Genomic DNA, 17,069 nt, shown 5'->3' on the forward strand with positions numbered 1-17,069 from the left:
CACTAAATCAGCTGTACCAAAAATGTTAAAGGGACTTCTTTAATTAAAGCTGAAAAGAAATGGCACGGTTCTATTTAAAGTTATACCATAATTTATTCAACAATCCCCCGTGACTGGACAATTAGGTTATTTCCAATTTAGTTCTCTTATATGCCTCAGAAGATGAAAAAAAAGAAAGCAACTGCCTACTTGTTCATAAAATGCAAAGACAATATTAAGGAAACTAACAATAGCAATGCTTTTACATTATTCCTGGTATTAATAAACTATCTCACTAAACAAAACAAAGCATCTTAGCCAATACAAATTAGCTTTTATTTCTTGGTATATAAAAACCAAGTGATGAAATGTGAATTATATATTAATAAAGCTGTTACTTAAAAAAAAAAATCAAAAAACAAGGAGAAAGAAGTTCCCAACTCTGACATAACAAGCTTAGAGTAGATGGATCTGTGAGAAGCCGTACTTGGTTTTATCATTCTTTTTAAAATTTTTGCAGATTTGGTAAATAAAAAATAGTGTATCATTCTCATTTTCATTTCTTTGATTACTAGTGAAGCTGAATATCTATCTTTTCACATTTACTGGCCATTAATATCTCCTGTGAACTGCTTTATCACGGCCTTTTTAATTCTTTCTACTGGATGTTTCCATTTTTCAACTGATCCATCAAAGCTCTTTACATTATTGGGTTTTAACCTGTCTGTCCTATATGTTACAGATATATTCTTCCCAGTATGTTATTTATCTAAAAATGTAACATTATTGGGGTGCCTGGGTGACAGAGTCAGCTAAGTGTCTGACTCTTGGTTTTGGCTCAGGTCATGATCTCAGGATCGTGAGATCGAGCCCCCCACCCCCATCGGGCTCCATGCTCAGCAGCAAGTTCTGCTTAAGATTCTCTGTCCCTCTCTCTCTGCCCCTCCCGTTCATGTGTGCTTTCTTTCTCTCAAATAAATACATCTTTAAAATAAAAATAAAAATGTAACATTATTTAAGGTTTTTAAAAGAAATTGTAGACAAGCTTAACATTTTTATAGTGCTCAATCTGACTCTCTTCCTATACCCAATCTGGCTTTTATGCCATGCTGAATTTAAAAAGACTTCATCATCCAATTACATATGCTCACTTATATTTTTAGTACTCATGTAGCCCTACTTTTTAACATCAAGTCTCTAAGTCACTGGAATTTATTTTGGGGTTAAGTGTGAGATCAAGATATAACTTAATTTTCCTTCCAAACAGTTAACAAGTTGTCACAATTCTATTCACTGAAAAGTCTGCCCTTTTCCATGTTGATCTAAGCTGCCATGTTGATCATATGCTAAATTCTTAAATATACTCAAGTCTATTTCTACACTTTACATTCCAGTTAACTGATCTAGCAGTAACACAAAGGTGCTTCTTATACCTTGTTAGCACATTTTAACATCTGGCAGAACAAGTCTGGATTTCTCCCAGCTCTCTAGCCCCACATCTCCTTCCCTTCATATCTTCATATGGCCCTCGATAATGGACTTTTCCCTTTGGTTGCCAGCTGGTGCAGAGAACAAAGCAGGGCACGATGGCAGATGGGGACAGAGAAGTAAGCAGAAGACGCACCACAGAGAGCTGTGTAGGCCATACCTTAGAGCTTGGACTTTATCTTGAAGGCAATGGGGAGGTGCAGAGCCGACACACAAGTGGAGTTGCATGTTACTAATGACAAAGAGGAGTCAAGAAAGATGTAGGGAGACTAACTGATGGCTCAATAATCCAGGTAAGAAGAGAGAAGAGTGGCCTAAAGAGGAAGATAAGTGGGCATATTCCACAGATACTCAGGAAGCAAAATCAACAGGACTAGGTGAATGACTGGTTAGGGATGTGTGAAGGAGACACAGTGGTTTCTCTAGGACCACAGGGGAGATGATGCTGTGTTCACTAAGCTAAGGTACTGAGGAAGAAAAGGTCAGAGGTTACAGTTAGATTTGGAGGAGAGACAATGACTGCAGTTTGGAAAAGGCTGATTACAACCCGAAGGATCCCCTGTGCGGTGTGCCGCTTGTAAGGTCTCAGATCTAACTCACTTCATCTCCCTGGGTGTCAGCTGCTGCATCCTGACGGGACCCAGAAAGCTCTAGCATCACTGACTGCTCCAAAATCCCGCTTTACAATCTCAGCGTGGCCGGTAGCCTAGTTCACTGTAGGGATGCTGCAGTCAGCCTGCATCCGGAGTGAGGGAGGAGCAGGCCTCAAGGCAGCCATCCACCTTAGATTCCTGGCAAAATCTGGCAACAAAACTCTTCTGGACACTTTACTAGCCTTAAAACATGTCTGCTCGCCAGAACTCTGCTACCTCAACCTTCATTTCCTTTGGTCTGTGAAGTACTTCCCTCCCTGCATGTGGAACCCTGTGCTGGTCCCTACTAATTTTCCTCCTCCAAGGCCTGACCCCCTTATCTCTGCCCTGGGCATATACAGAGTGATTTCATTCTCCCCTTGATCCCCGGAAATATTAAAGAATAGCAGACCACTCAAGGAAGAAACCTAGGATGACAAAGAGCTGATTTTTTTCTCCTTCTGTCAAACTCATATAATTTTACTAATTTTTTGCTTTTCCTATTGTACAAGGAACTAGGTTTCTACTCATTTCACTAAAAAACAAAACAAAACAAAACAAAAAACTGTTGCTCAGGAGCAAACTACAAAATGCTTATCTGTGGAGAAGAAAACATGTCACCTAGCAAAGATAACCAGTATTAATAGGTTGGGTGTATGTATACAAGTTTGTTTTTTTTTTTCTCGTAAAAAACTAAACAGATAATTCAGTATATACTTTTACAGCCTGCTTTTTCATTTATGATTCTTTTGGGGCCCCATCTTTAAGTGTGAGTCTCCCATCACTAAAGTAACCACTTGCTAGACACCCAGGCAGACGCTAAGAGTCTGGATCAGGAGAGTTGCCAGGTCACCACCCCTCCCATTTCAGCAGGAGGTCAGTTAGAGCCAAGAGCCACAACCCAAGACCTCACTGGCAAAGCTGCCCTGCGTGGTGTGACGTGGGTATTCCAGAAGTGGCGGGATTAATTACCTGAGTTTTAGCTGGGACCGCACCTCTCCGAACTCCAGCTGGAGCAGTTCATTGTAACAGGCCATGAGGCTGGGGTTTTCCACATACCTCTACAAAGAGAAAGGAGATGTTGTGGATAAACAAATGTGCATCTTTAATAGGTCTATCAATAAAAATAACTCTTTTCAACAGACTTCTCAAGTGGGTAACCGAAATCTAAAATTCATTACATCTTTAGTAATGAACAGGAACTGAGAAATGAAAACCTGTGGGTACCAAATTAACTTTTAAGAAGGCAGGGCTTAAGAATGCTTTGTTTGAGGTAAGAGGATTTTGGTTGTCTGCATGTCACTATCGGAGGCTAGAATAAGTAGAAGGAAGAAACTTACTGAAGTCCTATTTATATTAACTTCCAGAGTATATTCCCTTATTCAAGCACAGTATGCTGTCCTCCTTACAGCTGTTCAAGCTCACAGTAAGCAAACACACGCTTGCATTTCTCTTTGCACCAGTATTTCACAAAGATAACCCCCACTCAGGCGACATTTTCTACACCCACCTCTAACCACGGCTCAACCAAGCCATCAGAGGATGGTCCTCCACGTGAGAGGTGCTGGCAGAGCCGTGGCTTTGCCCAGCAGCTCTCACTGCTGTGGACAATGACTACCTCATATAATAACATTTACATAAAGGAGGCACCACACCACAAAGCAAATTACACAGTTCTGAGAAGCATGGACCCATTCCACCACCAAATGATGGATTCCATGAAGACATCTTGGAACTCACTTGTTCTGTCACACGGTTCCATTCAGGCGGAAGAAATATTTGGGGATATTTACTCACCCCTATTTCTATGACCAGGGCTCGCTTTCACTTGCTCAATGCATGGCTAATACTCTAACAGAGAGGGGGAGGCTGAGGCCGAAGAGGCAGGGCAGGGCCTCTACAGGCCACCACCTCCAAGCCAACGCCAGACCTGTCTGGAACACGGGCCCCTCAGAGAGCTCTTGCCTCTGCCACAGTGAAGGTGAATAGCCCCCCATTTAAACAGTGCTCAGGACCTTGTCTGAGTGTCAGGCAAGCTAATAATAACCCAGCCCCAGGTTCATGCCTTATAAACCCTATGACCCTAAATGAGGCCCCCAACCCTCCTGGGCTGGCTTCCCCACTTGCAGAACAAGACTATCCTGCTCGTAGCCGCCGCGGATGACCATGAGAACCGAGTGAGGCAGGGGCGGAAGCGCTCTGGCTGCAAAGTGCTGTAGGACCACCGAGGACGGTGCCTGCTGTGTCCCTCGGAGGGGAGGGGGGAAGGCAGAGACAGCTGGCCATGGGCGGGGTGGTCCCTCACCCACAGGCCAAAACAGAAGTCAGAGAGGTGCCACGCCCAGCAGCTCTCACCTACTGAGAGAGGAGGAGGGCGCTGGCCCTGCCGTCCGTTCCTGGTCAGCCCCGACTCCACAGAACCCCGGAGAAGGCCGTCCACCCGCGCGGGCGTCTGCTGCTGCCCGGCAGGAACAGGGAGGAGATTCCTGGGCCCAGCGCTTGTGCTACTGCAGGCAGACAAGGGGGTGGGGACTGGCGCTGTCCAAGGGCCTGGCCGGCCTCACCAGCTCTGCAGGTGAGATCCTGGGATGTGGAGACACGTGAGTTTATAAATGGCCTCCCAGGCACGCAACCAGGCTTTTCACTGGGTAGGAATGTGTATATCCAAACTTCTTCACCCCAAAGGCGGACATCGAAGTTACAGAATAAGCACGTGGGGCCCCACGTAGAGCATCTTGCCCCTGCTTTCTGCCCCTCCCTCGCTACTTCTGCTCTGCTTGTGAACATCCAGTCTTCCCAGCCCTTCGCCAAGTATGTCCCAAAGATGCCATGAGGCATGGAGGGCAGAGAAGGGCCCCGGGTCCAGGGACGCTTGGGAAACAGCTGTGCCCCTCCTACTCCTGCAGCAGCAGCTCGCCTCCTCGCCCTACCCCATCCCTCCAGGGGGGCCGGGCCACGAATCCTATGGACTCCTGAGCTGACTCAACCTCGCTTTTCCAGAGCCTTTATCACGCCCACCCGGCTGGGCCCCACCCGGTGGTTCTCAGCCCTGGGCTGCTATTAGAATTACCTGCAATCTCACAAACTAATACCAATGTGCAGGCCCCTCCAATACCACCTGAAAGAGACTCTCTAGGGAAGCTTTTCAGGGGATTCTCACGCACAACCAGCACTGAGATACACCAAGCCTGAACCTTTCAGATGTTAGTCAGCAAATGCTTGGCTGTGCCACCAGGTCCAACTGAGGAAGCAAGCAGGTCTCCATCCATCCTGAAATCCTGAACGATGGCGCTAACCCATAAAATAGTTGACTGCCCGCTGAAGACCAGAGACCCCACTGCAGGGTTGGCTTTTAGGTCTAGGGCTGACTCAGGCGTTGGCATCACTGCCTACCAGCCATGGGACTTGGGAGAGTCACCGTGCCCTCTGTCACCTCAGTATCCTGTTGTTACGTGAAGGTATGGGACTCTGCTTAGAGGAAAATTAGTTTTCACTTGTGGTCTCTGAGGACTGGCCATCCACTTGAATTAATCATCTACGTAATGGTGAGCCTGCTGCTCCCTCCTTATTTGCCAGGTCATGTACCTCTACAGTGACTACTTTAAAGCTTCTGTGCTTGGGGACGTGCACCCGAGAGTGGTTCTAGCAACGGCTTGAGGACCCCATGACTGAGTGTGTGGGTGAGAGGGCGGAGAATGGGTGCGTCAGCCGCTCTTGCATTTCAAGTCAGCTTCATGATAGCTCGATTATACTAAGAAAACAGAAGGACTGAGGTGTGCTATCCCTTCTCCCAGGATGCTCTCTCCAGTCCACACGCCGTGCCAGGGTGCTGCCCTGTGGGGAATTTCAAACACACGCATTCCCAACACACATCTATGCCCTTTCAAAGAGACCTCATACAAACATAAAGCTTCATGACTTCTGGTGGCTGTTGGTAAGCAAAGAATCCAAGGCAGGGCACATCATCTATCCCCAAGTTTCACTAGAAAGTGGAAGCTTCAGAGGTCCTTGCTAAAAAAAAATTTTAAAAATAGCCAGTTTTGAAGCTCAAGAGTAATAACATAAAGATTTTCAAAGCTAGCTGGGGCAGTTTTTCTCCTTGTGTGAATGCTTTGCCCAGTTGGTTGGAGGTAGGGCATGACCTAGGATCCACCACCAGCAAGAGGTGATCCACAGCTTCCCACCCCAGAACCTGTACTTACAGGAACACTCACCTTCACACTGGCTGACTTGGGTTGTTCTCAGACAACTTAGTATGGATTCCTGGAGGTGAGGCAATGGGGGGAGGTGTTGATATGGGTGTATGCTTTGGGAGTTGTCAAAAAAAAAAAGGCGGGGGAGGAGGGCACCACAAAACCAATAATAATCTAATGTGTGCTTTTATATAAAATTGTGTGTGTATAAAGTAAAATCTTAAGCTCCATATTATTGGATGTTATTACTGGAATTTCTGTGCTCTTTTTGTCTGCATTTATTTGCTACCTTTGTTCACTTATTACTAAGCTTTTATCACTTTGTCTTAGAAATGTCATATAACTATACTTAATAACCCAGTCCAGCAGCATATCTTTTTTTTTTAATTCTTATGTTAATCCCCATACATTACATCTTTAGTTTTAGATGAAGTGTTCCATGATTCATTGTTTGTGCATAACACCCAGCGCTCCATGCAGAATGTGCCCTCCTCAATACCTACCACCAGGCCAACCCATCCTCCCACCCCCCTCCCCTCTAGAACCCTGTTTGTTTTTCAGAGTCCATCGTCTCTCACAGCAGCGTATCTTTTTAAAAAATGGGAGAAATTAGTCTGTTCACATGCATTTGATTTTACTCTTTCTATCTTGCTGTGTCTTCATGACTGGTTTCACACTGTTGCTTCTTCTTCCTTGTCAGCCAGTTTGACCAAGTTGCTATAAATTTCACAGTTCCTCTTGTGAATCTGGAAGGTTTGTTAAACTTTTCTATTAATTGTTACCTTCCTTCTCACTGATCTCAAGGGCCGACATAGATTTCCTTACTACTATTTGAAAACAAGATGCCAGTCACCCCCAGAATCGACTATCTCCCAGAGAACAAATGTTCTAGTCTGCACATTTCCCAGATGAACACTTTGGAATACTTTCATTGCCTGCTCTCCCCCACCCCCCGTTTGCTAGATAAAGCCCTGAGAATGCTTTTACCTCAACCTCCTCCCCACAAAACTTGAAAAGGCCTACGTTTGCTAAGACAGTCTAGCATTTAAAGACTGACCTATTGTTCAAATTTTTCTTTTGGTATGTCCACTCTGTTTTTCCTTTTCGGTCTAACATGACGCCTAGATAGATAGAGATATTTTACTTACATTTCGTACGTTCTCTAACTATAAACAAAGCTCTACTGCAGGTTATTTGTGCACGCACAGGGGAAGAAGGGCAGGCCGCAGAGACGGGGAGGTGGCAGGCAGGCACATGTGCATGGCAGGTTCGCTGCTCCCCACTTCCCTCCACGTCATCCCTCCTCCCTCCTCTTCAAGTTTCTGCTTGAGTTCATCTGTTGTATCAGTGGGGTCCTTTCTCAATTCTTTGCCTCAGACAGGACACTTGGGGAAAGAGGACTCTGAATTTTATGCCCTGAAAGGTGAACAAGGACTCGGCTGTGCATCCTTCTCCTGCTGTCATCTCTAATCAGACTAGACATTACTAGGACTGTTTTATACAGTAACTGTGTGCTTATATTTACCACCAAGTTCAGCAATTTCTGGCTTCATTCCTTCTTGCATTTCAAGACTTTCGCTTGGAAATCACCTCCTTCTGCTTGGGGCACGCCCCGTACCAACTCCTTCCATTTCCATATTGCTGAAAGTGTGTCAGCCTCATCCTTGAAAACCTTCCTGCTGGGGTTACCACTCTAGGTGAGCAGTTATTTTATCCCATTCAAAGTATTATCCCATTATTTTCTATTTTCTATTTATCACTGCTGAGAAGCTGTTAGTCATCCTTCTTCTGAAGGTCCCCTTTTTTTTTCTGGTGAGATTTTCACTATGATGTATCTTCTTTTTATTTACTCCTCTTTGAATTTGCTGGAATTTCTGAATCTGTGGACTACAGTCTTTCATCAGTTCTGGAAAATTCTCTTCAAACATCACTCTGCCCCATTCTCTCTCCTGTCCTCCTGGAACTCCAGTTACATATACGCTAAACTATACACTCTATCCTCCACACTTCTTAACCTCCCTAACTTATTTTCTATTATTGAATCTCTGTGGTACGTGCTGGATAATTTCTTCAGACCCACTACGTTTTAAAATTTTCAGTTATAATGTGTTCATTTCTCAAAATTCGATTATGTTCTGCCTAGAATTTGCTGTGTCACTTTTTATAGTTTTCCTATTTCTTGCAGACATTTGCAAGCTTGTCTTTTATTCTTTACATATAATAAGCATAATTCCTTTATAATTCGAGTCTGATAATTCTGGTGTCTGTGGGCTGTGAGGATGTTTTTGCTGTCCTTCCCCTACTACTTCTCACTTGCAGTGCCTCATCTCCTGTGGACTGGTCAGCATCCGTGGAATGCTGGCTGCTGCCTTTGAGCAATTACTTGCAGAGATTCTCTGAGGCCAGAGATAAAGGTGTCTTGCTCTGGAGAGGATCTGTATTCGCTTCTGCCAGGTACCCAGGAATACGACCTACCACCTAGAACCACTTTAAACTAAATTTGTGGCTTGGGGTGTCTTGACTACCTCCCAGATATAAATTTTGGCCACAAATCTGCCCCAGGATCAGCCTTACATAAGTTCTCTCCATTGTGATTCCCAAGGCTCACTGGCAACCAGCTGACCAAAGCCTTTAGAAGCCTTTTGGCTTAGGGAAAACCAACAGATCAGTGCTGAGGGTGGAGAGGGAGTCATGTTTGGGCTGTCTCATTTCCAGAATCCTTGCTGCCTTTCAAATTGCACGTATACATGTCAGCATTATAACAACATCTCATGTGGCATAACTCTTAATGAGTATGCCATTAAAGGAGATTTTATGATGTTTAGATGACTTTAGCAGGCATAATCCTGAGAGAGCAAAAACTTAAAGTGTTGTAGATTATTAAGATTACCAAGTTCTAAAGTTAAACTACACTGTAACAGCACAAGGACAACAAAGTTTTTTCTTCAAATGAATTCAAAACTTTTGCTGGCTCTCAACAGAGATAAAATGTAATTTCTCAGGCTGAATTATAGTTGCATAACAAAGTAGTGGGTACATACCCTTGTAAAGCCAGCAGCAATGAGGGGCATCACAGATGACTCTTCTCTATCCGTCCTTCAGAAGAACATAGTAAAGGGTTAGAGACCGTTTTTATCAATTACAGCTCACCTCTAACTTTTCACTAATTTACGTAATACTAGGACTATCATGTTAAATACCTTTTGATGAATTAGATTAATATACCAATCAGAAGTGTAAAATTGAAAATAGTTTTCTGTTTTAGTTCTGTATGTCACTTTCTGGCAATGCTTGAAATATGGAGATTCTGCACTAACAGCCAGAATACAGAAGTAACCACATACCTATTTGATATGTAAAAATTTTAATTTAAATTCTTCCCCATTTTCTTCTACTTGCAGTTTCTTAAAAAAAAAAAAGTCTTTTCTCCCCTGAAAGCTCTGGAAAAAAGTTTAAAGGACAAAGAATCCTTTCTTCTATCTACAAAAGTATATAAGCCAATTAACATTTATTTGAATACTGCCCTTCTCCTAACATATTTCTATTCTTTCCTTACCTCCAATTTCCCCGTTTATATATGAATCAAACCTTTGTAGATATTTGGGAGTCAGAAAGCCCTTGAGGGGTGTCCCTGGATAACATTTGTACTTCTAGGAATGGAAGTCTCTCATGGTTTGCCTATTTCTAAAGTGAATAGCAGTCCAAAATCCCAAACCCCACATGAGAGCAGAAACTCCCACCAGGGAGTTAACTGGTGAAATGGAAGAAAATGCTAAACTAAAAAGAGTCACACCTTTCATAGCCTACAAACTCTTAGGCCCCTGCTAAGAGCAAGCATGACATTGACACCTGAACTTCAAGGTCAAAAAAATGAGAGCTTACCTGCGTACTACACCAATAATAACTGTGTTTTCAGAGAGTTTTGATGATCTAATAGACCTTTAAAAAAAAATTTTTTTTAAATAAATGTAAAGCAATTCTTTAAAAAATATATAAATACACTCAATCTCGGTAGAACAATTAAAGTTGGGGAGAGGTAGAAGAGGGAGCAAGTCATACTCCGATTTACCCTCTCCGCTACTTGATCTTCCTCCCTCCAGGGCACAAGCTGCGCTCAGCAGACAAGTAATCTTAACGCTCAAGGAGTGCGGACCTAACAACTGGCGAGACCGTGAGCCTGCTACTCATTCTGGCCTTTGTTAATCCAAGCAGCCTCAGGTGGAGAACGCTCCTTACCTTGGGCCTACTTGACTGGGATTATCTGTCTCTCCCTGCCAAAGGGAAATGTGAGTACATGTGTGTTACCGCAAGCTGATGGCCATGATTACAGTGGGGACAAAGCCCAAAGATCAGCTCCCTAAGCCGTATAAACAAAGAGTTCCTAGGTAGGCAAAAGCAGTAGCAACAAATTCAAAACTAGGAAATGCAAGATATTCTAACCCATCAGAAAGAAGAGAATCGCCACAGGGGGCGCCTGGGTGGCTCAGTTGGTTAAGAAGAGAATGGCCACCTGACAGAAACAGGTAAGAATGGAGGACTGGTCAGGAGACGTGGGGGACGCTGCCCCACTGAAATCTCCCACCGAGAGTGCATTCACCCCTTCCCAGGAACGAAAACCCAGCCAGGAGATGAGACAGGGTGGAAGTCAACGTGACCCAGGAGAGTAGGAGGAGGAACGGCTCCACTGGAGATGTACGACAGCTCACCCTACCTTGGGCCGGGGCGGGGGGGCGGGAGGGGGTGCATGCGGGACTCCGGAGAAGATTCAGAGCCATGCCACAGGAAGAGGGGGAAGGCAGCCCTGGGCTGAAAGGAAGACACTCACGCAGGACGGTGGCTCCAGCAGGAGAACAGAGCGACCGTTCCCTGACGGCCCCAGCCACGTCAGAAGTGTGCTGGCCTCCTAGAGAGTGTGTCCGGGATGGGACAGAGAACAGCTAAGACTTACTGCATGACTTCCGTTCTGTTAGTTCAAGAAACAGAACCACTCCTGAGTCACAGAACACAGAGAATCATCTGCATGACTCTTTCTCAATTCTCCCAAGGATGGTACATAATGTAGCCTTCCCAGACGCATCAGAGGACATCAATTCAGCATACACAATGGATACCTCAGTTTGGCAAACTTTTTCTGTAAAGGGCCAGATGGCAAGTGTTTTAGGCTTTGTGAGCCAGGCAGACTCTGTCACAACCACTCCACTCTGCCCTGTAGCGTGAAAGCAGCCACAGACGATGCCTAAACGAATGGCGTGGCCGTGGCCCCTCTGGCACAGCCCTGCCTCACAGCACTGGGGCTTCATTTTCTCAAGGCTGGGTCTCACGACAGGCGCAGACGGGATGTGGGGAACAGAAGTGGCTCAGGGGTGGACGCGCAGCTCCAGGGACGAGCCAGTCGCTCTCACGGGCCGCGCAGCTCCCACCTCTCTCTCTGTTGCTGTTTTCCCTAGTGTCCAGTCCATTCCTCCGGCTCCTGTCCGCCTGTCCATGCCAGGCAAGGCCAACCGCGAGGGTGCTGCCCAGCTGCTGTACTGGAAGAGCCCTCCTGACAGCTCACTGCAGATCTGCCAACCAGGTGCCGGTCCCCGGTTCCCCCAGGGCCTCCGTGCCTGGAGAACAGCCACACTCACCTGCCTGGAGCGGGGCCACGGGGAGGGCTGTACTAGCGTGGAAGGGCGACTGGCACAGCGGAGACTCGCACAGACAAGGCCAGCTTACTTCTCAAAACTGTGGGCTGCTGCTGAGCCTAGCACAGATCTTACCCGGGGAGAGACAGGCGCCCACAGACGGTATTTCCGTGACTTCTGAGGGCACCGTACTTATTCTTGTGTTCATATTTCTGTTGTATCATAAAGATCTCAAGAAAGAAAAGACAAACTTAAATATGCAGTCAGCTATCTCAAACCAGTTCTCATCTTTTTAGAAGAAAAACAGAGATCTGAGTGGTATAAATAGCAGGCAGGTAACTGTGCGGATACACTTGGGAAGTCATTTTAGATGACTTACTCGGGACACAGGAATGAGGGTGGGCGCTGGGCGAAGGACAAAGCAGAAGGGAAGGCCATGTTTACCTGGAAGCAAGTTGATACCCGCAAAGAAGGGCTAACACTGTATGAAAAGGCAGAGGTCTACTCCTGACTTTTTCTGGTCCATAAGGGGGAAGAACAGACCAGAAAATAGAAATGTAAGGAAACTGGCTTGGAAAAAAAACACACCCCCTTTACTTCAGATTCAGGAAAATGAAGAAAGCAATGACTTGGCATCATCAAAATGCATACCCAGACATTAGGAAGGCAGCTTTCGAGAAGTCAGAGAAGAGCGGGCACGAATCTCTAGCACGAGATTCTGGAAGACCGCGTGAGCTCTCTGGGAAGCCCTCACAGCAACGCTGGCTGGCTAGCACCAGGTTTATGCGTAAGAGAAAACGCCACACAATAGTGGCTTAAGCAAGATTCTTCTCCCACGTAAAAGACGCGCAGAGGCACGCGGTCCAAGGCTGTGACAGCACGCGGCAGCACCAGGAGCCTGGCTCCTTCCAGGTGTCCCGAGTCTTGCCTCCACAGGGCTTCTTCCTCGTGGTCCGAGACGGAGGCTGCACTCTAGCCACAACACCCACATTCTAGACAGTAGGACACTTTCCAGAAGATGCGCAGGACATTCCCACTGGCCAGCTGCGAGGAAAGCTGGGGAATGCGTGCATTTTCTAGGTGGCCAGAGGCCCAGCTAAACACTAAAAATTCTGTTATTAGGAAAGAGTAGAAGTGGGTATAGGGGGCAACTACCATTCTCCAGACACACTGGCAACTACAAATAAATCTGATGATGGTCTCAACACAACCCTGGAAGAAAGGCCAGGGGACGGAGGCTTACTCCAAGAGCCCAGCAAGGCCCTTCAGTGAGTCACATTTTACAACAACTCCATACTTGTACTTCACCACTGTTCCCTCCACCGTGTGGAATGAGTTTCGGATGGAAAAGAATGGAATTTACAGTGGAACAAAGAGTCCCGGACTGAGGTGAATCCAGAGATGGTCGAAGGCGTCCGGCACCTGAGTTGAGTCTTGCTCCTGCATTCAACCTAGATCTAATTCTGCTGGTGCCCTCTGGGCTCCCATGCAGGGCTTTATTTCCTTCACCTCCCTTTATCAAGTCTTCCCTTTCATGACAGAGCCCTGCTCCTGGTGCACAAAGGAACAGTTCTTCATTTCTTCTGAGTACCATAGGCACTCAGAAGGCACTTCCTTGTGGTGAATCATTTTCTTAGTCTTTAAGGCTATTCTCTCCCCTCTGTTATCTGGCAGCTTTTTATAGGCCTTTATCCTGGTCATTCATCCTTGAAGGGAAGCGAGATCAACCCCATGGGGAGCCTGCAGCAGAGAGGGTCACAGAAGCCTCCCCTGCACGCCTTTGCTAGGCCCTTGGCATGGGCAGCCCTCCTCTTCGGTCTGGGCCTGCAGATCAAGTCAGCAGATGCGAGTTCCTGCTCAGGGAGCACGGCCAGCAGGCAGGCAGAGGTGAGCTGCACACAGTGGACTCCTGGCTGGCTCTCCCCACCCTCTAACTAAACCTGAGAACTGATGCAGTCTGCTGTTCTGCAACTGTAACACGTCAAAGACTGCTTTCACACTCCTTAGGCTCCTGCCCCTCCTCACAACATGGTAGAAAAACCCAGGTCTCTGTCCCTCTCCCTCTGCTCTAGGTCTTGGGGATCCCAGGGGACACAGAAAGTAGAGAATGAGGAGGCAGCAGGGACTGGGGGACCTCGGGCAGGGCTCTGGTGCTCAGCTAAGGCAGAGCCGTCTGTTTCTCTGGTCAGCACAACTCCAGCGTCCCAGGCTCAGCACGACCGTGGCAGCGAAGCAGAGCCTCTTTCCATCTCCTTCCTTTAGGTTCGTTTGGTACTTCAGCTTCAGAGACTGAAGTATGCGGAGGACGTTTCAGGAGAGGTTCTTCATTAGGCCCCACGGTACAAGAGATACAGTGGGAATCCTGGCCGCCTTCTGCTCTCCCAGCTTCAGATATAACTATCAGCTTATCTTTGGCTTCTTAATTGCTGTGGTCAGCTTTTGTCTGTCAGCTTCACGGGTTTCTTGACAGGAAGCGGGGAGGCGGCACTGTAATCTGCACAAGACGGCCTCCAACAGCCTCACAGGTGACTGACTCGCCTTGGCCCCCCTGCCCTTCTCCTCCGCTCTCTAGCCGGCAGCGGCTCACTCCACTTGCTCCTGATGTGCCCCTGCACAGACCATGTCAGTGTCTCAACTGCCTACAGGCTGAAGTCCAAGCCTGCGGCTCAGCACCTAAGGCCCTCAAGATGGGGCTCCGGGCTGCTCCTCCAGCCTTCGCCAGAGCCACGTCGCATGCCTGCCCAGCCCAGCACCCGTCAATCCCGAGCAGAGAAGCCCAGGATACCTGCCTCTTCCTGCACATGCTGCCCCCTCCGCCTGGAGCAGCTCTCCCCGACACAGGCCAACTGCGGCACTTTGCATATTCCTCCTCGTGGGCAGCCTGTACTAAAATCACTCACCTGCCCTGCCAACTGGAACGGTAGCTCTTCAGAGGCAAGAACCATGTCTTATTTACCTGTGGAGCTCTAGTACCAAAGACCGTGCCCAGAATGGAGAAGACTTGCAAAGCAGGGTTCCTCAACCAGTGGATTTGGAAATGGCACAGACACAGAATATCTGGCCTTCAGCAAGGCATCTGATAAAGGAGTGTGAGGAGTTCCAAATGTCCCCAGTAGAGACATACAGAAGAAGGCTGGTTGTTTAGATAAGTCAGCAACTGATGAAAACCCTTCACAGGTGGTGTTGATTAGGTATCCCAAAAGCAAGAGGAAGGAAAGGACAGAGCTCTGCCAGGGCGAAGGCCTCATGAACTGTGTAAGTCAGCAGAGGGACAGAGAGCATGTGAACAAGTTCAGGAGGGAGAGCCTGGAATGACTCCTTGAAGGAACACTCCACAGTGGGCAGGTTCCCTTAAAGGGATGATCTTAAGGGAGGTAAACCAGGCACAACCAGAATTGAGATGAAAGTGACTTAGAAAACTAAATCAGGGCCTACTCTTGCCTCTAGAAAACTCACTCACTATGGCACAAGGACCCTCCCCCCCAACACACATACACACAACACACACACACCCTCAGCTAACAAGATGGAGATGATGTGGTAAAACACAGCTAGCAAGAAAAACCAGAGATTCTTGGCCAAGGCTGTGACACAGCCCTCAGGAGAGGAACATGCTCAGGGGCTGCGTTTGTAATCATCTTCTCCCTGGACAGCCTAAGGGGGATGGCTATCCTGCTTACTCTTCACTGGCCCATCCAAACCTGGTGTGAGATTTTCAGTTCTGGAACCACGCTTACAAGGGCTACCGCCTGGAAGAGGACACTCAGAGGAAGCAGCCCTGATGGGGCTGGGACATGAAACCTTAGGAGCTGCCAAGACCAGTGAGGATATGCTCCACCCAGGAAAGACCATTCCTGCCCTTGAATGCTGCAAATCTGGGAAAGGGGATTAGGTTGGGCTCAGCAAGAAAGAGAACTTCTGCAGCTCAGAGCTTTCCCTTGGGAACCGCCCCCCCCCCCAACAGAGGCTGGATGTCAGGGGTGGGAACTTAGTAGAGGACATGCACACATGACAATCTATACTTCTCTAGAACCTCCTATTAAGCAACCCAGTTCACATGTTTTGATATTCTGCAAGTACTATAAACAAGGCACATTCGCCTAACATTAGAAGACAGTTTTCAATTTTTTATAACTTTAAAAACATCTGGAAGATTTTATTAGCTCCTGTTGCAGTAACATGCAGGTGACGGTTGTAGTTAGTTACAGATTGGGTTTCATTTTAACCCTTAATGGTTTTCTTTTCTTTTTTTTTTTTTTTTACTGTTTTAAGCAAAGCAAAGTAAAACAGAACAGAGGAAGATCAATCCTAGAAATAATGATGTCCTTATGTCTTATTTTACGTGCAAAGAAGGCAACTTAGAAGACCGTGAATTTAACTTGGTGTACTTCTGGGCTGCTCCTATTGTCACACATGCCAGTGGGGCTACTTAGGCCCGCGTCCCAGGCTCACCTGCACAGCGCCTCTGCGTCCAGCTGCCGGGGGTTTCTGTGGTCTATGATGATGATGTCATGATGTTTGTCCAGGAAACAGGCAAGAACAGCCTGAGCCTCCTTGGTAACTGTGCACTTAAACCCTGCTTTTTCACACGCCCTGCAGAATCCATTACACTGGTTATCTTCTTTGGTAAACACTAAAAGTACCTGAATCAAAAAAGTGTGAACACTTTTTAAAAAAAAAGTTTTAGAATGGTAATTTCTTAACATGCCACAGAAAACTCCCAAGTGTTTTCAAGGCAAGTACACAGATGTGAACATAATAATCTGTTGATAGAAATCCTCCTACACATAAGTCAGGGACATTATCACTCAGCTCCCCCAAATTAGTGCTATTTTATCTGCTCTTGTCTGGAAGTCCAAGTGCATGGGTCATATACTTATTCTTTTGCTAATAAGCTCACTGGCAGAACTCAACAAAAGCTTGATTAAGCATTTTATCTTAAAATTATTTCAATTACAACACACAAATACTTATTTTAATTAACAGTAAGTTAACTAGACAAGTCCTTAGATGGCAAAAACTAAAACTATTTTAGTCAAACTTTTAGAATACTTAAAACTTTATTTTTTAAAAAGATTTTATTTATTTATTTCAGAGAGAGAGAGGGAGAGAGGGAGAGGGAGCATGAGTGGGGGGCAGAGGCAGAGGTAGAG

At 46.4% G+C, this 17,069-nt stretch overlaps 1 protein-coding gene across 6 annotated transcripts in view; it reads right to left on the reverse strand.

Annotated features, from left to right (window-relative positions):
- The window catches only part of PDE8A (phosphodiesterase 8A), a 143,416-nt gene that overhangs the window by 54,504 nt on the left and 71,843 nt on the right, over positions 1–17,069 (reverse strand). For 4 of the 6 annotated variants that reach the window (XM_045899328.3, XM_064569829.1, XM_045899327.3 and 1 more), the window contains exons 3-6: positions 16,369–16,559; positions 10,175–10,231; positions 9,334–9,388; positions 3,072–3,160 (exon numbers count right to left, since the gene is read on the reverse strand). In XM_045899328.3, the coding sequence (XP_045755284.1) occupies positions 3,072–3,160; positions 9,334–9,388; positions 10,175–10,231; positions 16,369–16,559 (392 nt within the window). Of the gene's footprint in view, positions 1–3,071; positions 3,161–9,333; positions 9,389–10,174; positions 10,232–11,240; positions 11,424–16,368; positions 16,560–17,069 lie in introns of those variants that run through there. The other 2 variants (XM_064569830.1, XM_064569828.1) reach the window with 2 other exon arrangements.

The sequence above is a fragment of the Mirounga angustirostris genome, unplaced genomic scaffold (genome assembly GCF_029215605.1).
Source record: "Mirounga angustirostris isolate CCGP_5_RB_7025 unplaced genomic scaffold, mMirAng1.0.hap1 SCAF_9, whole genome shotgun sequence".
Classification (NCBI taxonomy): domain Eukaryota; kingdom Metazoa; phylum Chordata; class Mammalia; order Carnivora; family Phocidae; genus Mirounga; species Mirounga angustirostris.